We start from the raw sequence: 21,349 nt of genomic DNA on the forward strand, positions 1-21,349 counted from the left end.
ACAATGGCTACTTGAAAAAAGGACAAAGGCTAAAAGGTAGCCTGATATGTCTGGAACACAAAAAGGAAGCTGACTAGTCAAAAATTAGAAACAACCCACATGTCCACCCACTGAGGAGTGCATAAACAAAATGTGCTCTATCAATACAATGAGATATGATACAGCCATAAAAAGGAATGAAGTACTGATACATGTTACAACGTGGAGGACCTCAAAAACACTACATTAGACCGGGTGCGGTGGCACACGCCTGTAATCCCAGAACTTTGGGAGGCCAAGGCAGGTGATCACTTGAGGTCAGGAACTCAAGACCAGCCTGGCCAACATGGTGAAACCCCATCTCTACTAAAATACAAAAATAAGCAAGGTGTGGTGGTGCACGCCTGTAATCCCAGCTACTTGGGAGGTTGAGGCAGGAGAATGGCTTGAACCCGGGAGGCAAAGGTTGCACCGAGCCGAGATTGCACCAATGCACTCCAGTCTGGGCAACAGAGTGAGACTCCATCTCGAATTTAAAAAAATAAAAAATAAAAAATAAAAAAATAAAAAACCACTACACTAAATGAAAGAAGCCAGACACAAAAGGCCATTATTGTATAATTCCATTTTTATGAAAGATCCAGAATAGGCAAACTCATAAACAGGAAGTCGATTGGTGGTTGCTAGTGACAGGGAGGAGGGAGGAAATGCGGAGTTCTTGTTTAATGGGTACAGGGTTTCATTTTGGGATGATAAAAAATGTTTTGGAACTAGTCAGAGGCAATGGTTACACAACACTGTGGATGTCCAGTACCAAATACCACTGAATTGTTCCCTTTAAAATCGTTAACTTTATGTTATGTGAATTTCACCTCAATACAAATAAATAATCAATACATTGCAAGGAAAAAATGTGGAAAGAGGCATATCAAACAAAAAAGTTTTAATGAAAAAGACAAGACATTAAAAATTTCTGTAAACAGGAGGGTTTGGGCATGGAGCTGGCTGATTTTAAAAATTCTATCCCATTCGTTCACATCAAACTGTCCAAACCTAGTAACTGGAAATGTCCCAAGATGCTGGGCTGTAAACATCTAACACGAAGACTAGAATTCTAGAATTATCTGGTATTTTCCCTTTCCTAAAAATTCCATCTTCAACTGAGGTCTATGGGTTCAAGAGCCATATTTATGAACCAAAATTCAGGACACATACTCTGGTCCAGGGACAATGGATGGTGCGAAGAATATCCAGGATATCTAGCTGTTGAAACTGCAGCCCTCCCAATGACTCTAATACTCAAGGGATTAAAAGAATCCAGCCCCAGAAGTTTTAGATACAAAAATAGTAACAACCCAACTGAATTTGACTGCATTTTAAAAACATACTTATTTCCAAATCTACTGAGCAGCTGAACAGTCCTCAGTGACGCCTACGGTCACTGGGATTCGAAGATTCCCGCTCCCGGGAGCGCCGGGCCCTTTTATGCCTATGGGATTTATCTCGGCTCCTACTTCTACTTCTATGACTACGCCCTTCGGAACGCCCATTGTACCAGCTAGAATGTGTGTCTGAGCTCCGCCCTCTGTCCCTAATCCTGGTCTTTTCTTCTCTTGCCTCCCTCCTGCTTGAGGACTTGTGCTCGTGCTTGGGTTTCTCCTTCTTCAGCTCCCTCTCTAGGTCCTCTGCTCCACCAGAGTAGGCAGTCCTGGATTTGGGGAGCTTCTGCCCCTCCCTGGGCTCTGCCTTCTGAGCTCTCTCTGAGTTCTTGCTGCTGTGCTTCTTAGGGCCAGGGTCATCCTTTTCCTTTATTGTCTTGCATCTGGGTGATGAAGAGGATGGTTGCTCTGCCTGTACCTCTCGGTCGGCTTTCTCTTTTTCTTTCTTTTTTTTCTTTTTTTCCTTTTTGTCTGGAGGATAAAGGAAAGCAGCAGCAAATAAGAAAAGGTAAAAAAATAAAGAACTCCCTTAAAAAAAACAAAAGCACCTTTCGTTGCTGAATACATTACATCAAACACAGGTACTATAGTTCAAAAACATTCACGGCCGGGCGCGGTGGTTCACGCCTGTAATCCCAGCACTTTGGGAGGCCGAGACGGGTGGATCACGAGGTCCGGAGATCGAGACCATCCTGGCTAACACGGTGAAACCCCATCTCTACTAAAAAAAAAATACAAAAAAATTAGCCAGGTGTGGTGGCGGGTGCCTCTAGTCCCAGCTGCTCAGGAGGCTGAGGCAGGAGAATGGCGTGATCCCGGGAGGTGGAGCTTGCAGTGAGCCGAGATCGCGCCACTACACTCCAGTCTGGGCGACAGAGCAAGACTCTTGTCTCAAAAAAAAAAAAAACAAACAAACAAAAAAATTCACATGCTAGGAGGTGAGGAATGTGCATAAAGAGAACAACCTTGGCAGCAGCATGAAGGGGCCACTGTCTAGGCCTCCAAGGAGAGTGCCTCGAGAAGCCAACTTGGATGTCTGTCACCCTTGATATGTCAAGTTGCTGTACAAGGTAATTCCCATCCTGAGTTACCTCTTCAAAGACCTTATCTCCAAATGCAGTCGCATTCTGAGGCACTGGGGGTTAGGATTTCACCATATTAACTTGGGGAGAGAGACAATTCTGCCCATAGCACCAGCCTTCCACTGATACTCCCCACTTTCCCAATTAAACTATGCTTCCCCATACCTTCCTCTTTCACACTTGAGTTGATTCTCAACTATCAATGAATGCAAGGAAGAGCAGACATTAAGGCCATCCAGAATCTTCTCTTAGGTCTTAATGCTTTACCTTTTTTGTGCTTTTTTGTTGGTTTTTCATCTTCAGAGCTCTCAGACAAACTTGGTGAGGGGGTACGAGCCCCACAGCCCTTCTCCTGGAGCTGTCTGGTCACATCATCCATTTCTTCCGAGTCCTTAGGAGCCCGATAGTTAGACACATGATCCACTCGGATAGTTCTTCCTTTGATCTAAGCAAGACAGGCAACGCTTCAGTGAAGACGGCCCTCATACCAAACTGCCAACTATTTGAACACAAGCTACAGAGAACCATGATTTGAACTACATCCTTTACCTTCTTGCTAAATTCTGTCACTAAAGCAGACCTGTCCAACTGGTGTGTCATAGCATGTACACCTAAATATTAATTTATACTAATATTTAGTTAATATAATTTTATTATTATAAAATATATAGTGCAGCCTCTCAGTGCAGCCAGGTGAGGCCTGGGGCAATTGTACCAGCAGCCTCATCACTTTACTCCAGGGCACCATGCAAATATCTTCATGTTCTGTATGTGCCATAAAATGAAAAAGACTAGGAAATACTACCTCAAAGCACAAGCATCAGGGAAGACTGAGATTTAGATGCATAATGAATTACCCTTGATCTGTAACCTAAGTTTACAGTGAAACATACCCTAGGAAGGTCTGGCACCTAGAAGGAATTCTTGAAATCTAGCTTAATGCTACAACTGCTTTTTCGACCCAGTAATTAGGAGGCAAAGTCACACCAACAGTTTGGAGGGAGAAAGGAATCGAGAAAAAGGCACTTGCTTTTTTCTTAAGCCCTCACACCTTGCTCTAGCCCCACCATACTAGAACAATAGGCTCACACTGATTCCTGCACTACGAATCACAACTCTCCAGGTGAACAACAACAAAAAATTAACCTCTCTGGTCGGACGCAGTGGCTCACACCTGTAATCCCAGCACTCTGGGAGGTCGAGACGGGTGGATCACTTGAGGTCAGGAGTACGAGACCAGCCTGGCCAATATGGCAAAAATTTGCCGGGTGTGGTGGTGCACACCTATAATCCCAGCTACTCAGGAGGCTGAGACAGGAGAATCACTGGAACCCAGGTGACAGAGGTTGCAGTGATCCAAGGCCACGCCACTGCACTCCAACCAGGACAACAGAGTGAGACCCTGTCCCCCTCCCCCCGCCCCCCAAAAAATTAACACCTCACTTAAAATAAAAACATTCTATTTTTAGGCAGATACAGACTTACTCTCTAGGCAAAGCCATTCAAAATTTAAAGTTTGGCTTTTATTGTTCCAATACAAGAGCAGATTTTTATTTTTACCTTGAAGCCTGAGCGGCTTCTGTTATGTATCCTCTTCTCCATTTTGAAACACTTTGGAAAACCTTCCTTTTACAGTGACGTCCTCTGACTGCTGGCTTCCTTAACCATCAAGCCTAGAACCTTGTTCCACTCTGTTCTATAATCTCCAGCTATCCCATACTCGTGAATCAGTGACAAACTCTCCAACTCAAGCCTCCCCACACCAACTCTGTGACACTGTTCATTTCAACTGCAGCTTTTTTCCTAAATGAGTGCAGCAACCACATGGAGCATCAATACGCCTGACTTGCCCTATCTCCTTCTAAGAACTCAGTGCCTCACTTACGACAGTGGAAATAAGAGGGAACTGGGGGGAGAAAATTTCAGGATGAAATTACTTTTGTAGAATCTGTCATCAGATTTTAACTAGAGAATTTCTAGAGCCCAATATGCTAGGTCACTGGAGATATATGACAGGCATACATGGGTATGTCCTAGATTATGAGGCCATGTTGAAGCCCAAAACTCCCAACACAGGACAATATGGAAGAGCAATGTTTGCTAGTCTCTTCATCCTCCAGTGCACCAGAGATGATAGTAGATAGTAAAAAAAGAAAGGTGAAAAACAGAGGCCTGGATGAGAGGCAGGCCTGGTGCCTATGCTCCTGGGGAGATGGTTTGTTTACAGATGGGGAAAAGAAGCAAGTACTGCAGGGCCACGAGCCAACAGAATTATTTCCTGGAATCTCTTCTTGACCAGCGTCTCCACATCTCTGCAGCCCCCGCAACAAACCAAGCTGACAAGTGCTGCCCTTGTGTCTGTGGGAATCAGGTAGAAAAAGAAACACCTATACATAGGAAAAAAGTCCAACCAATCTGCTTAATAAGCACACTCACCTTGATCCCATTAAAATTGTCGACGGCCAGAATTGTGCTCCTCTGGTCTTCATAGCAGAGGAAACAGAACCCTTTGGATTTCCCAGTTTTCTTGTCCCGCACGAGATTAATGTTAACAATCTCGCCATATCTATTTATTTTATAAAAGAGTAAGACATTATTGACTTAAAAGGCAAAAACATGCAGATAAGGTAATAAAACAAAATTCAAATAACATAGTGTGTACAAGAGATACATCTAGAACAGGATGACACAGAAAGGTTGCAAAGAAAAAGTCAGACAAGTACAGGAACACCCAATTAAAAGTGGGTGGCAATATCCAGAGCAAAGACTAATTCAAGGCCAAAATAAAAATATCACATGAGACTAAGATTATTTTACACTGGAAAAGGCCTAAATACACAATAAAGGTATACATCAGGAAAACTCTGAGTCAATTAAGAAATCAAACATTTTAATTAAAAAAAGCTATTAGAAATGCAAAGAGAAACTAAGAGAGAAAGTTATGGGAGAATTTAACACATCACTTTGAAGTTTATCACGCATAAAGTGGACAGAAATAAAATAAAATCAGATGAATTAATACACATAATTATACTAACAAATATTAATGTAGGACTATTAGATACATAGATATCTTTGAATACTACAAGATGACATTTTCAAGAATCCATGAAGCATGTATTAAAATTGACTATGGATTAGGTCTCAATGTAAACCTCAATAATTATACCAAAAAAAAACAGAACAGACCATGTTTCCAATTATAATGTTATAAAGCTGGAAATGATATTGTAAATAAAAAACACATTATCTAACTAGAACTTGAAAGCTACTCTCCTAACAACTGCATGAAAGAGAAAATGAAGCAAAAAAAAAAAAAAAAAAAAAATCAATGGTAGACTATTTAGAAAATAGCAAAAATGAGAAAAATATATACCAAAACTTATGAAATGTGGCTAACGTCATACTCAGGAAAATTTGTAACATTAAAAGACTTTTATTGTGAAAACAAAGGATGGACATAAAGGAAGAAAGCAAACCTAATGAAAGCAGATGGGAGTTAATATAGATAAAAGCAGAAATTAGGCTAGGCATGGTGGCTCATGCCTGTAATCTCAGCATTTTGGGAGGCCAAGGTGGGAGGACTGTTTGAGGCCAGCAGTTCGAGACCAGCTGGGGCAACTGAACAAGACCCTGTCTCTCAAACAAACAAACAAAAAGGCAGAATTAAATAGAAAAAAAAAAAAGGCCAGGCATGGTGGCTCACACCTGTAATACCAGCACTTTGGGAGGCAGGAGGATTGTTTGAGGCCAGTAGTTCGAGACCAGCCTTCGCAAGAGAATAAGACCTTGTCTCTTAAAAAAGCAAACAAACAAAAAGGAAGAATTAAATAGAAAAAAAAGACCAGGCACGGTGGCTCATGTGCATAATACCAGTACTTTGGGAGGCCAAGGCCATAGGATCACTTGATGCCAGGAGTTTGAGACCAGCCTGGACAATATAGCAAGACCCCTGTCTCTACCAAAAAAAAATTGTTTTACATTAGCCAGGCATAGTGTACACCTGTAGTCCCAGCCATTCAGGAGGGTACATGGGGAGGATCACTTGAGCCCAGGAGTTAGAGGCTGCAGTGAGCTAGGATCATGCCACTACACTCCAACCTGAGCAAGAGAGTGAGACCCTGTCTCAAAAAAAGAAAAAACATTAGGAAAAAAAAGACTACCTTACTCCTTACAAAAAGATAAATTCCAGATAAGTTAGAGGTTTATAAATTTAAAAATAAAGTCATAAAAATAAAATAGGAATTGATAGATGTTACATGATCACATACACACACTTCAGCCCAAAATCTAGCATCCTACTTAATGAGAAATACTAGAGCCAATTCAACTAAGTTTAGGAACTATTTAATACTAAATTGGAGGTATAGGCCAATGCAGTTAGATAAAACAGATACAATAAATGAAAAGAGGAAGTAACACTACCTTTTTGTAGATTACATATGACAGTTGCCCAAGAGCTCAAGGCTACAGTGAGCTATAGTCTTAACACTGCACTCCAGCGTGGGTGTCAGAGCAGGGCCCTGTCTCAGAACAATCAATTAAATTAAAATGCTAACAGCTGGGGGATCTGGGTGAAGGAGATACAGATATTCTTTATATCATTTTATAATGTTCCTGTATTAAGCCTGAAATTATTTCAAAACAAGAATTAAAAAAAAAAGAATACAGGCACTGGCTTGAAGGAACTCATGTTGACCCTCAAATAGGGAAAATTTGAGCATCAAGAAAGAATAATGATAAGTACAACATATCAAATTAAGAAAAAGTAAGTCCATAGTACAGGCTGAGCATCCCTAATCTGCAAATCCAAAATTCAAAATGCTCCAAAGTCTGAAACACTTTGAGCACCAACATGATGTCACAAATGGAAAATTCCATATCTGACACCTTTAATTTCTGATGGTTCAATGTACACGAACTTTCACACACAAAATTATTGAAAACATTGTATAAAATTACCCTCAGTCTATGTGCGCAAGTTGTATATGAAACATAAATGAATTCTGTGTTTAGATCTGGGTCCCACCCCCATGATAGCTCATTACGTTTATACAAATTGGAAACACTTCTGGTCCTTTGGCCCCAAGCATTTTGTTTTTCTTTTGGTTTTTTTTTTTTTTTTTTTTGGAGACAGAATCTCGCTCTGTCGCCCAGGCTGGAGTGCAGTGGTGCTATCTTGGCTCACTGCAACCTCCACCTTCCCAATTCAAGTGATTCTCCTGCCTTGGCCTCCAGAGTAGCTGGGACTACAGGCACCCACCACCACACCTGGCTAATGTTTTGTATGTTAGTAGAGATGGGGTTTCACCACGTGGCCCAGGCTGGTCTCACTCCTGAGCTCAGGAAATCCACCTGCCTCGGCCTCCCAATGTGCTAGGATTACAGGCATGAGCCACCGCGCCCAGCCCCAAGCATTTTGGATAAGGGATATTCAACCTGTAATACAATACACAACAAAGTGCTAGAGCAAAGAGTTAATATCCTTCATACATAAAGGGCTCATGTAAAATCAACAAGAAAATAAGGAAAATACTTGTAGAAAAAAGTTGGCAAGGGTATGAATAGACAATTTACAAAGAAAAAGAATAATGGGCTGCAAATCTAGAAACAGATGTTCAGCCTCACTGATGATGAAATAAAGGCAAAGCAAAGTAATAATGAGAAGCCCTTTGGCAAATATTTTTTAAAATCACCGTTAATCAGGATTCAGAAAAATGGGCATTCTAGTGAGTGTGGAAATTGGTACAACCTTTTGGAGAGCAATTTGGCAATGTTTATAAAACATCTTTAAAATGCTAACATATTGATCCATATTCCTCTTTCACTAAAGAGACCATGAGGGATGCATACAAAAATGTATATACTATAATGCACACTGCAGTATAATTCATAATAGCAAACCACTGGAAATAACATCCAGCATTTTTTTAAAAATGATAAAGAGATATGCCAAAACATTAAGGTTTTCCTTAAGAGTGTGTTCTATTTTCTTCCTTATACTTTATTTTGCCAAATGTTCTATAATGACTATATATTACCTTCAAAATAAGAAACAAAGTAGATTTCTTTTTTTTTTCTTTTTTCTTTCTTTTTTTTTTTTTTTGAGATGGGGGAATCTTGCTTTGTCCCCCAGGCTGGAGTGCAATGGTGCAATCCTGGCTCACTGGAACCTCCACCTCCTGGATTCAAGCAATTCTCCTGCCTTAACTTCCCAAGTAGCTGGGATTACAGGCGCGCACCACCATGCCTGGCTAATTTTTGTATTTTTAGTAGAGATAGGGTTTCCCCATGTTGGCCATGCTGGTCTCAAACTCCTGACCTGAGGTGATCCGCCCACCTCAGCCTCCCAAAGTGCTAGGATTAGAGGCGTGAGCCACCACGCCCAGCCAACAAAGCAGTTTTTTGAAAGGCACTGTTATCAGCGGCAATCTTCATGGAGAGCAACGTGTGTAACCAGAATAGAGAATTAGAATAAACAAACAAGCACACATGCTAGCTGATCATCACTCAATGCAAGTAGAACTAAACAGCTCCAAGATGGAAGGCTGAGTAGAAGTACCACAAAGGGGTAGAAATTATAGGCTGCACCTGCTGTGAACCTTGCAACATCCACAAGTTGAAGGAAGCAATCTTTGTCCCTGCCAGGGCCCTCCACTCGTGTGGGTTGCCCAGGTTCTCTATCACAGCCTTCTTCTCACGGGTATTGCCCAATTCCTTTCCCATGGCTTGCTGCCCCATAAGTGGCCCAACCACTCAGCCAGGGCCCTCTGTCCATGGATGGCCCTACCATCCTGCCATAGCAATCCCTCTGCCAGTGTATGCTACCTGTGTTCGCTTGGCCAGCCCCTTTTGCCATGGTCTGCTACTTGTACATGCTGTCCAACTTCTCTGAAACAGTACTATGCTCCGAAGGCCTACAAAACCCAAACGTAGTGGTCCTTTGCACCTGTGCCAAGGTCCTCTGGCCCTGTGGACTAACTGTGCTGTTTACCTCTGGGGTTGCAGGCCAGCTGCCCAGCCCCTCTCCTACTAGCTGCTACTACCAGTATGAGCCACCAACACCCTCTCCCACCAAATGCTGCTGCCAACACCTCAGCAGAACGAAGAATATACAGATCTCCTATTCATTCTTGTTCCTCGTCAGGCTGTGATTCTCAGCCTCCAGGTAGAGATTGGCTTTGCTCACTAACCTTACATTCATTGAGAATCAAAGAAAGCAAACTACAACCTTCTTTCTGTTTTTCATCCCAATTCCTCTGTGGTTTGCCCCAGTCGTATGATGCCACACAGGTAAGGACCAGAAGGGCCCTGTGACCATGGGTTACCCCTAGTTTGCAAGAGCCCAAGGAGGCGTACCAATATGGAACCTTCCTGAGGGTTCCAGTCTGTTCCAGTCTAGGCCCAGGCTGAACAAACCTCAGTGAAAAACAACAGAAATAGACTAGAATCCCCAAGATGGCCTCCCAAATTAACAAACCTCTTGGATCTCCCACAGGAGAACATTCTAGAACCATGTCCTGGGACTGATCTAGACTAGAGCAGAAGCTCCAGCCCTCCCCATGCAGGGATGCCATTCAGCCTAGAGTGAAAATAAGTGGTTTTTGTGATGCCACAAAATGCATTACAGAAAAAAGTACTCTGTCGACTCAGGAGGCAGGAAATGAAAGGGGACTTACTGTGAGAACACACAGATGATGTCCCCTTCAGTCAGTTCATAAGGAAGCCCTCCTAGAAAAGAAAACCACATTTCAGTTCCACCAACATTTACCAAGTGTTTACTACATACCATGCACTAGGCCAGGCACTAGGGGTGCAAACAGTAAGCAACAGGCCCTGCCCTTAAAGAAATCAAGTCTGGGCTGGGCACCATGGCTCACACCTGTAATCCCAGCACTTTGGGAGGCCAAGGCGGGTGGATCACCTGAGGTCAGGAGTTCGAGACCAGCCTGGTCAACATGGCGAAACCCCGTCTCTCCTAAAACTACAAAAAAAATTAGCCGGGCGAGGTGGCGGGCACCTGTAATCCCAGCTACTCAGGAGGCTTAAGCAGGAGACTCGCTTGAACCCAGGAGGCAGAGGTTGTAGTGAGCCGAGATCACGTCACTGCACTCCAGCCTGGACAACAAGAGTGAAACTCCAACTCAAAAAAAAAAAAAAAGAAAGAAAGAAATCAAGTCTGATACAATGACAGAAGTACATGTAAGGTGCCAGTAGAACAGGAAAAGGAGTGACTAATTTTGAGTGGAAGTCAGTGTCACCACTAACAAAAGTAAACTGATCACTCAGTCCTCCTGGCACCGAAAATCCTATGGGCAAAGCAGATAGTTTCCATCACAAACCTCTGCTTCCACAAACATGTTGAATTCATCTGCTCATTACCCACAAATTTACAGCTATGATACAAAATTAGTCTACATATGTCATGATTAACCCCACCTACACATAGACAAAGGTTATAAAGATACTGTTAAGCATTTCCTAGGGAATAATTTCCCTTCCAAATGTTTCTTTCCTCATCTGTAAGATGGGGATATTAGCAGGTAACTCGCAAGACTGTTATAAGAGTGAAATAAAACGATGCATATAAAGTGCTTAGCACAACGTTTTTACAATAACCTCTTTGAAGCATCAAACTTGTACAATTACTGGTTGTGATATAAAGTGAATACAGTAATGGTAGTGTGGCCATGGTCAGAAAGCAGGAGCTAGAGGAGCAAAGTGAATTCTGCAAGGGAAGGGGAATGGGGGAGGGCGGTGGTAGCAATATGGGGCTGTGGCTAAGACCATGAGTTCTAGAAAGCTATAGTTCTGCCTGTTGCGGTTATTAGCTATGTGACCTTAAGGAAGTCCCTTAACTTCTCTGCACCCCAATTTCCTCAGCTGTATAACGGGTCAGAGGGTGAGAGAGAAATAACAACAGTCCCTAAACCTTAGCACAGCAAATGGCAAACAGTAACTCTCATGAGCACTGATTTGGCAGGGAAGGAAAACTAAAAATGGGGCAGCAAAAAAAAAAAAAAAAAAAAAAAAAAAAAAAAGGGGAAGGGGAAACAAAAAAAAAAAGGGGGGGAAAAAAAAAAAAAAAAAAAAAAAAAAAAAAAGATGGAACACGGATTCCCGGGCAGACAGCAGATGGATATAAAGGAGGGCAATGAATGTAAGCAGGAATGAAGGGTGAAAATGCTGAAATAGTCGGACACCGAGCAGGAGAATCTTGGGAGCACTGCGGAAGAAAGATGTGCACCTCACCCAGGAAGATCCAGGCGCTGTCCTTGTACTCGGAGTGCCAGGACACTTTATCGGCCACCCCAAGCTGGACCTCTCGTTCATTCAGCTCGTTGATCAGCTTCACCTTAGTTAAAGGACTTCACGGTGGCGGGGGGGAGGGGAGGCAGAAAAGCAGACAAGTAAATGCTAACCGGCCGAAGCTGAAGAAGAGCAAAACAAGGGTACGAGCTGTTCTAGTCCCCGCGCCTCTCCCGCCCCTCGACCCCGCAGACGCTCTACCACCCCAGCCCCGGTAGACCACCCCCAGCGGCCCGCTGCTAGTTCCTCAAAAGGAAGCTGACGCCTTACTTCATCTCCGCGGGCTCGCGCTCAGCATTCAGGAATCAGCGCCCGGGAAAGGCAGCGCCGCGCATGCGCTGCCCCGGCGCCGGTGGCTCGTCGAGTCGGTGACCTCGCGCCGGAAGAGCTGGGGCGTACCGGGGCGTGGCGCCTGCGCACTAGAAGCCTTCCGCGTTCTGTGCGGTTACCTCTTGTAGAAACGGTTTTTCTCTAATTTTTCGCTTTTTCTCCTCTGTGAAATGGGGTAAAGGCACGAGCCTGGGCTGTTGCAGGATCCCCAGCTCTTGAACGATATCGGAAACTGGTTAGATTAGCTATAAATATTTGCTGAATGAACGGAATAAACAGCCTGATGTGGCGACTTTAGTCTCAGCCCTCGCTCCCAGTCCAGAGTCCCACTTGGACCTTCGCTCCTAGTCAGTTGCTCACGCACAGACCCATCAAAGCATCCCTGTCATGGCAGAAAAGTGAAGAAGATAGGTGAAAAGGTAAATCTTCTGTTGTTCTTATCCCAATACATAGGCAACAGACCAGTGTGCCTCTATAGGCTGAATTGAATACCTACAGATTTGCATGAGAGCCACTGCACTTACTCTTTTCCATAGGCTCTCTCCTAGTTGAGCAGGAGACAGAAATTAATATTATTAAATTAATAGCTAGCAAGTGAGCAGATGATGTACTGTGTGATACTAGAGTATGTGCTAAGCAATTTACATGTATTGTCTCTCCACCCTCACAACAACTCAATGAAGCAGATAAAATTACAATTCCTGGCCGGGCGCAGCAGCTCATGCCTGTAATCCCAGCACTTTGGGAAGCTGAGGTAGGAGGATTGCTTGAACTCAGGAGTTTGAGACCAGCCTGGGCAACATAGCAGAACCTGTCTCTAAAATAAAGGAAAAAAGGGGGGGCCAGGTGTGGTGGCTCACACCTGTCATCCCAACACTTTGGGAGGCTAAGGCAGGTGGATCACCTGAGGTCAGGAGTTCAAGACCTACCCAGCCAACATGGTGAAACTCTGTCTCCTCTAAAAATACAAAAATTAGCTAGGCATGGTGGCACACGCCTGTAATCCCAGCTACTCAGGAGGCTGAGGCAGGAGAATCACTTGAACCTGGGAGGCAAAGGTTGCAGTGAGCCGAGATCGCACCACTGCACTCCAGCCTGGGCAGCAGAGCGAGACTCCTTTTTTTAAAAAAAAAAAGAAAGAGAAAGTAAAAGAAATTTCCACCCTCGTTTTGTAGAGGAAGAAATGAGGCTCAAATGAATAAATTAACTAGAAAGGTACTAGAGTACCTGCACCCATTAGGTCAGGTTGATTTAATCAGTCCTTACTGAACATCTAGATTTGTCCTGTGCAGCTAAGGTCTGTAGACAGGAGTATCAGGGTGGGTCCTCTGACCTCAAGGAGCTAATATTATAATTAAGGGGACAAGATATATTTGCCTGATAGATTTCAACCAGAAATATCTAGAAACCAGTGGAAGAGATGATTAACATATAATATGTGATTTAACCCATATTGACAGTTTGAATCCATTTTGCACATGTCCACATCAGTACCTGCTCTTGGACCATGATGTTCTAAAAGTAAAAGTCCAGAGCTGTGTGGCCTATCTCAGAGCACCAGATATTAGGTCCTTCATAAAAACATTTTGATGACGATACCAACTGTACCCTCAAGTGGCCCACCATGTAACCAATGTCCTGCCGAAAAGGAGAACAGAGCCTGCCCACCAATGACAGTTTCTCCTCATTCATTCTATGTCTGTTCCCCCTTCCCCATTCCAACCTAGCTATTCATTAACTTTGTAAAATTATCTTGGCAATGAAAGCTAAACAGTGACAGATTGCATATGGGGTTTATCTGCTCCTAGGAATCTCAGGTTGCTTAGTTGTGGGTTGAAGTAGCCACTGCAGAGTGATAAACTAGCATGCAGCATTATCTTGCTGACTCTTTCAAATGGCTGTGAAATGAGAGAGTTAAGACTATACCTGGGGATAAGTCATCAGTGTTCCAAGAGAAGCTGGAGCAAAAGAGTAGAATAAGACCAATTTAGATTGAGAACATGAGAAGGCTATTATTACTATGCAGCTGGTAGGTTCAGCAGAGCTATTCTGAAGGTGAGAGAGCTGAATATTGCTTCAGTTTTCCTGGAACTGAGAGGTTTCTGAGACTTCTGACCTTTGGAGCTAAAATTGGCAACCCCAGAACAAACCAGGATGGTTGATCACCCTAGGAGATCCTGAAGTAAATAACGAAGCAAGGAAGTCAGACTTTCCATAGATGTACTTGCAATTGACAGGAATTGGTAGGTAAGGTGATGCCTAGAGATATCCATAAGTATGAGTTGAAAAGAGGTGGGGATGCAGAGGACCCTCTGAACTTAACATCTGAAAGTAGAACCAGGGTTTGGCATCCAAGGTGGCTGTAAGTGATCTCCACCAGTAACATCCATTTAGCAAATATTCTATGCAGTATTTAGTTCTAGCTTCGGAGGGTAATGCTAAGGTAGTCAATGGCAGTCCCTGCATTCAAGGAAAGGCTGAACTATCTATCTAGCCAGAGTCATCTCCCAACTTCCCACCACCACACCACACCCCCAAACAGTTTTTCCCCCAGACTACCCTATTTTGGACAATGTTATCACCATTTTCCTGGTTGCCCAGGCTCAAAAACATGGGTTTCATATTTCAGTCTTCCCTATTCTTCACCTCAACATATGCATCCACTCACCAAGTCCTAACAATTGTACTATTGCAGTATCTATAAAATGTGTCACTTCCAGTCACAGTCCTGAGTCATTAGCACATGCCTCCTGGCTCTTTCAGTACTCTTCTAGCTGCTCCAGCCCCTATTCTCCATTCTCTTCTGTCACTGTTCTCCACTTAAAGGCTCAACTTAAGCCAGGCTCCACTTCTATCCATTCCCTCAGAGGCCCCTTTCATCATCCCACCTTGGCACCTCTTCTGAGAGAGCCTTAGACCCCTGGGCCACCCTCCTCTCTCTTACTGAAATCTGCCCAAGCCCCAAACCCCCAACAAGTCATCCATCATGCAGGAAACCTTTCCTGATCTTATGACCTCACAGTGATGGCTCTTACTTCTGAACTCTGTAACACTACAAAACTCCTTTATGTTCTTCTCCCAGAAAGACTATGAAATCCTGGAAGGTGAAGGCTCTGCATGTATAAGCTCCTTAGAACCTCAAGCCTCAAACATTTTCCTACATACATAGAATGCAACCAATATACTTATTGGTTAATGAAATTGAAAAATCACACAACTATGATTACCTAAAGGAAAACAGATGAGGGTAGGGGTAGAGAAGACTTTATTTTATTTTCCCTTTGTTCCTTTCTGTATGGTTAGAATTTTCTTTTTTTATTTTTATTTTTATTTATTTATTTATTTTTTGAGGCAGAGTCTCACTCTGTTGCCCAGACTGTAGTGCAGTAGTGCGATCTTGGCTCACTGCAACCTCTGCCTCCAAGGTTCAAGCGATTCTCCTGCCTCAGCCTCCCAAGTAGCTGGGACTACAGGCATGTGCCACCACAGGAAGACAGGGAGGACGACATGTAAGTGTCTGGGAAAAGAGTATTGTTCTGAGACAGTGTATTTCAGAAACAGCAAGGAGGCCAGTGTGACTGGAGAGGAGCAGGCAAGGGGGAGAATGATACATTTTTGTTTATTTGAGAAAATCTTACTTAGTACCTACCATGTACCTGACACTGTTCTAGGTACTTTACATGTATAAATTCATTTACTTCTTGCAACAACCCTATGAGACCGATATTATTATCCTAATTTGGTAGATGAGAAAACAGAGGCACAGAGAGGTTAGGTTGCTTGCCCTAGGTCACACAGCTGGTAAATGGTAGAACCAGGATTTGAATCCAGGTCATACGGCTCCAAAGTCTGCACTCTTAACCTCTATACACAGGATAAGTTGAGGTAAGGAGAACAGATCAAACATGGTCATGTTGGGTACTGGCTTCGGAATTTACTCAATGTGAGATAGGGAGTCACCAAAGAACTTTGATCTGATGTACATTTTAGTAGGTTCACCTTAGCTGCTGTGTTGATAACAGACCAGGGAGTGGACAGGGGATGCCTACAGTAGAAGCAGGAAGACCAGTTTGGAAGCTGTACAATAAATCAGACGACGGATGATGGTGATTTGTCTCCAGGTGACAGCAAAGAAGATGGTGTTCCATGCTGGTATTGTTCCAAACTGAAAAAATATTGTATTTTTAAATAAAAATAAATAAGAACACACATGACACCAACATAAAGGCACATCCTGTGTTTGTCAGTGCTCAGACACTGGCCTAGATGCTGGGGATACTATAGTGAACAAGACCACAAGACCCAGTCCCTGCCCTTGAGCAGCTCACAGTGTTACAAGATAGTTACAGATATAAATAAGCACTTTGTATTCCAGGTGATGAATGTCATATTGAATGTATGAGTGAAATGCCTTTAGAACCAGCTGAGTGATAATTAATTCTGATGTTGGGGGTCAGAGGAAGCTGGGGGTGGAAAGTAGATTGTCAGGGAAAGTCACATAGAGTCATGTGACTGTTGAGCTGGGCCTTGAAGGCAGTCACATGTAGATGGAAGATGCAGGATGGGTACCACACAGAAACAGCATTTCAAGCAGTGGAAACACCAGAGGCAAGAGCATCAAAGTGTGGAAAGCATATGATGTGACAAGGTGATGGGATGGGGCAGAGTGGTAATGGCTGAAGATAAGGATGGAAGAGTTCTGGCCATTTTGTGAAGGGCCTTGTAGAAGAAGCCAAGAAGTTCTGATTCTAGCTAGTAGACAATGAGAAGTGATCGTATAGCTTAATCATTCAGTCATTCAACCAGTCAACCAGCTGACCACTTTTGTTGAGGACTTGCTATAGGCAGATACTGCTTTAGGTTCTGAGAATATAAAGGTGAACATGTTCAGCCTATAAGAAAAACATGTATGTGGGGACAAAAACATAATCTGAGCATGTTTCTTTGAGCCTGGGAGTGACATGGTCAATTTTCTCTTTGATCACTTTGGAACCAGTGTGGGGGATGGATTGAAGACATGCAAGCCTTGATACTGGGAGATCAGTTGGGATACCTGTTGGCTGTGATGAGCAAGAGCAAACAAAGCCAACAGGTTTCATAGCCACAACATGCTGATTCAAGTAGATGTGGGTAGTGAGGAAACATCTAAGGATGACGCTTAGGTTTCCAGCTTGAGACACTAGTTGGGTGTGACACACTTTGCTAAGGTAAAACAGGCAAGAAGACTGGTTTGGAAGAAAACTAATGAATTCAACTGGTAAATCGTTAAAAATACCTGAGGAGTCAATAAAGGAGACTGAGAAGGAGGATGACAGAGAAAGATGAAAAAGCAGGAGAACGTGTATTCCAAAAGAAAAGGGGAGGGACCCGGTTGTTCACATCTGTAATCCCAACACTTTGAGAGGCCAAGGTGGGAGGATTGCTTGAGGCTAGGAATTCGGGACCAACCTGGGCAACATAGTGAGGCCCCCATTTCTACAAAAAATAAAAAATCCAGGAGTGGTGGTGTGAGCCTATGCTTGTTCCCAGCAATCTGATGCTTATGTAGACTCTTGAGGGATTGGAAAAAGAATCCCAAACTCTTCAGGAGGAGGAGGCCAAGTTGCCTCCAGGGGTGAGTATACCTTCTAAAAGACACACAAGAGATGTCCTTTTCCCGCCTGCCTGTCATTGTTCACCTTTCCTCCACTGCCTAAGCCAATGCAGCAATTTTCCATACCTCAAGCAGCACAACTTTCAGAAGCTGCCAAGATTCTCGATGTGCTGATTAAAAAGCAGAATCTAGTTCCAGGGAAGAAAGGGAGAAAGTAGAGGGAAAAAGTGCTGGGGGAGCATATGACTCTAGTTCTAGTAGAACCCACCTGTAATCACAAATCACATTTACTCTAAATTCGTAATGTGAATTTCCCTTTGGCATGCAGGCCTAAAGGGCATGCTAGCTGGACTGAATCAAATGGGACGATCAGACCCAGTGGGAGGAGAAGTAGCACTGGGCAGATCTAACTGGAGCTGAATGTAAAAGTATTTTTCAGGGATAACAGGAACTTACCTAGAGCAGGAGTTCCCAGATGGTCATCACAATTTCACCTAGGCAGGTCAGTCGCCCCAAGCTAATGACTAGAGCCCACTCCCTGTTCTCCAAAAGATTCCTTGCATGGCAGCTTTTACCCTCCTCTTATTCATTTTCACTGTTTTGAGCCACAGTTTTCCTGGGGTGCTCTGTTGCCTGAGGTGAAGAAGGCAGTTACCGGGAGTGCTAGATGAAACACTGATCCAGGGTATAGGAGATGGTATACAGATTAGGGAAAGGAATGAGTGGGCCACAGCTCAAAGAAGCCAGATCACAGACACATGACACTGTAAAGACCAGAGCACATGAGTGCTCTGGGACAAGCTGATGGACAATACTAAGCTTCTAGAGAAGAAGCGCAGGATGGGTCTGTCTTGGCTCAGTTCACAATGATGTTGCATGAAGACTGTCAGCTTTCTGCCCTGGAGTGGCAGGAGGTGGCATCCTTCTTAAGGGTGGATGCAGGTTTTCAAGGCTATAGGATGATGCTACACAGCTTGCATTCCATCTCTGGTCAGCAACTTACATTCTGGAGAGAACAGGTGGGACACATAGAGCTTGGCAGACCTGGGTTCAAATCCCAGTTCTTCCACTTGCTGGCTGTAGAAAATTGGGCAATTTAATTACCTTCAATTAACTTTTTTGTGGTAGCCTTCCCAAGTTATGAAATGGTGATAATATCACCTCTTAGAGATCTTGCAAGGATTGTGATAAGAGGTATTACTAATATTAATAATAATATTATATTCTTTTCACATCCTAAATACTCCCAGCCATTGTTACAACCCCCCTGACCCCTTCTGCAACCCACAAATCTTACCCCCTAGTGAACTAAACCAGTTCTTCCTTAGGAAAAAGGTGGAAATCGCTTTCTGAGAGTTGGAGGGCTGCTATATAAAACTCAGCTTAGCATGACCCCCTGACTAGTGTCTTGAAGAATGGACTTCAAGAAAGATTTTCAATGAAAAAAGCTAGAAACATTAATTGAATATATATTTTCTCCCCTCACCCCACCCCATTCCACAAGCCATGGACATTGGCCAAAAAGGTATGTGTTTTTTTTACTCAACTCCTCTTCTGCAGGGGAAGGAAGGATTTCAGCCTACTAGTTGTAACTATATGAGTCCTTTTTTTAATGGGGCAAGAAGGTTCTGAGTCCTGAGTGACAAATGAAAATGTCTTCAGGGACCATACTATGTCCCTGAAGAGCTCCTCTGGCTTGCATGAATCACACCTAAAATACAACAAAGTCGGAGCAATCCAGAAGTGTGAAGTGTCCTATTTATCCAGCTCCACAGGAGCAGAGCCTTTCCAAGGATTGCTTTCTCCTGCAGAGTGCCCTCTGCTGGGCTTCCTGGCCACTGGCATTTTGGCATCTCAGGCCAACAATGATGCTCTTTCCTGGCTATGTAGGAACCAAATTGCAACCAAATGCCTCTTGGGCAGTAGCCACCTTCAAGCAGCAATATAACCGGGACCCAGTTTTTGAATTGTCTCCACGTACTAACCCTTGAAACCAATGTATTACTTTCCTGTTGCCGCTGTAACAAATTACCACAAACTTGGTGGCTTAAAACAACACAAATCTATTATCTTCTAGTTCTCGAGGTCAGAAGTCTGAAATCAGCTTCACCGGGCTAAAGTCAGAGTGTCGGCAGGGCTGATTCCTTCTGGAGGCTCTAGAAGAGGATTCCTTGCCTCGCCTTTTCTGACTTCCAGAGGCCTCTTGAATCCTTGACATGTGATCCCTTCCTTGCATCACTCCAACCACTGGCCTCTGTCATCACATCTCCAAAACTGCCTACTCTGATCTCCTGACTCCCTGTTGTAAGGACCCTTACAACACTGGGCTTACAGGGAAAATCCAGGATATTCTCTCCATCTCAAGATCCTTAGCTCAATCATATCTGCAAACTAGATTTTGCCAAGTAAGGTCATATATTCATAGGTTCCAGGGATTCACATGTGGACATCTATGCGGGGGGCATTATTCAGCCTACCACACCCAGGGCTTCTGCAACATGGAATAGCAAAAAGACCATTGCACCAGGAGTAAGGAGAACTGGATTCCAAATCCCAGCTCTGCCGTCCCTTTCTAGTTTGGTAACCTTGGGCAGGTCCCTTTATCTCTCCAAGCCTCAACTTTTTTTTTTTTTTTTTTTTTTTTTTTTTGAGATGGAGTCTCACTCTGTCGCCCAGCCTGGAGTGCAGTGGCTCGATCTCGACTCACTACAAGCTCTGCCTCCCTGGTTCACGCCATTCTCCTGCCTCAGTCACCCGAGTGGTTGGGACTACAGGCGCCTGCCACCACACCCGGCTAATATTTTTTGTATTTTTAGTAGAGACAGGGTTTCACCATGTTCGCCAGGATTGTCTCCATCTCCTGACCTTGTGATCTGCCTGCCTCGGCCTCCCAAAGTGCTGGGATTACAGGCGTGAGCCACCGCACCCGGTCCCAAGCCTCAGCTTCTTTACTTATGAAATGGAGATGAGATAATAACTCATAGTTCACAACATGTTATTGAATGTATGAAAAGCTCTTTCCTAGCATAGTAACTAACATAAAGTAGGCACTCCATAAACGTGCTGTATAGGCAATGTTTGTGTGGGGAGACAGAATGAGTAGTTAGAAGGCTACAGTAATAGTGCAGATGAAAGATTATTATAAAGTACTGATTGAAAAAGGCAATAGCAAGAATGGAAAGCAGGAGTGATAAGATAAATAGAGAGGTGCACATGAGTCCAGATTTATACATTTCCTTGGGCTTAGGGTAAAATAGGCCTCATTTTCCATGATCATTGGACTTTATCAACAAAGAAAGGCTTCTACTACTTCTCAGCCTAACGACCTTAAAAAAACCCCGAAGTATAAAAGTGTCAACTTGAAGGCCAGCGGTGGTAGAATGTGCAAAGGCACAGAGACACAAACTGGTAACAAAAGGGGACAAGATGTAATCTCTATGGTTGACATGAGACGGGATGAACTCTTGGTGGCTGTCCAAGGTCTCACACAAGCTGCTGGCCTGTATGTCGATTTCCAACATCTTCCACTTACAAGTGGTGTAGCCCTGGGCAAATAAGTCACCCTCTCTGTGTGCCTTGATTTCCTCACCTGTAAAATCAAGGTATGAATAGTACCT

The 21,349-nt window shown here is 43.6% G+C and overlaps 1 protein-coding gene across 1 annotated transcript; it reads right to left on the reverse strand.

The window, feature by feature from the left end:
* Positions 1–592: 592 nt before the first annotated feature.
* On the reverse strand, positions 593–12,211 carry RBMX2 (RNA binding motif protein X-linked 2). The gene is made up of 6 exons (XM_003919572.4): positions 12,080–12,211; positions 11,753–11,868; positions 10,180–10,231; positions 4,937–5,066; positions 2,768–2,945; positions 593–1,889 (listed from the first exon to the last, which is right to left on the reverse strand). Exons 1-6 carry the CDS (start codon positions 12,082–12,084, stop codon positions 1,402–1,404), a joined length of 969 nt encoding a protein of 322 aa, XP_003919621.1. The 5' UTR covers positions 12,085–12,211; the 3' UTR covers positions 593–1,401.
* Positions 12,212–21,349: the final 9,138 nt, after the last annotated feature.

The sequence above is a fragment of the Papio anubis genome, chromosome X, assembly GCF_008728515.1.
Source record: "Papio anubis isolate 15944 chromosome X, Panubis1.0, whole genome shotgun sequence".
Lineage (NCBI taxonomy): Eukaryota > Metazoa > Chordata > Mammalia > Primates > Cercopithecidae > Papio > Papio anubis.

Excerpts from the sequence above, each read along its gene's own strand:
- RBMX2 (XM_003919572.4), bottom strand. Across the intron at positions 5,067-10,179 it reads ATCATCTGTGTGTTCTCACA|ATATGGCGAGATTGTTAACA; the intron begins GTAAGTCCCCTT and ends TAAAATAAATAG. Across the intron at positions 1,890-2,767 it reads AACAAAAAAGCACAAAAAAG|ACAAAAAGGAAAAAAAGAAA; the intron begins GTAAAGCATTAA and ends TTTATCCTCCAG.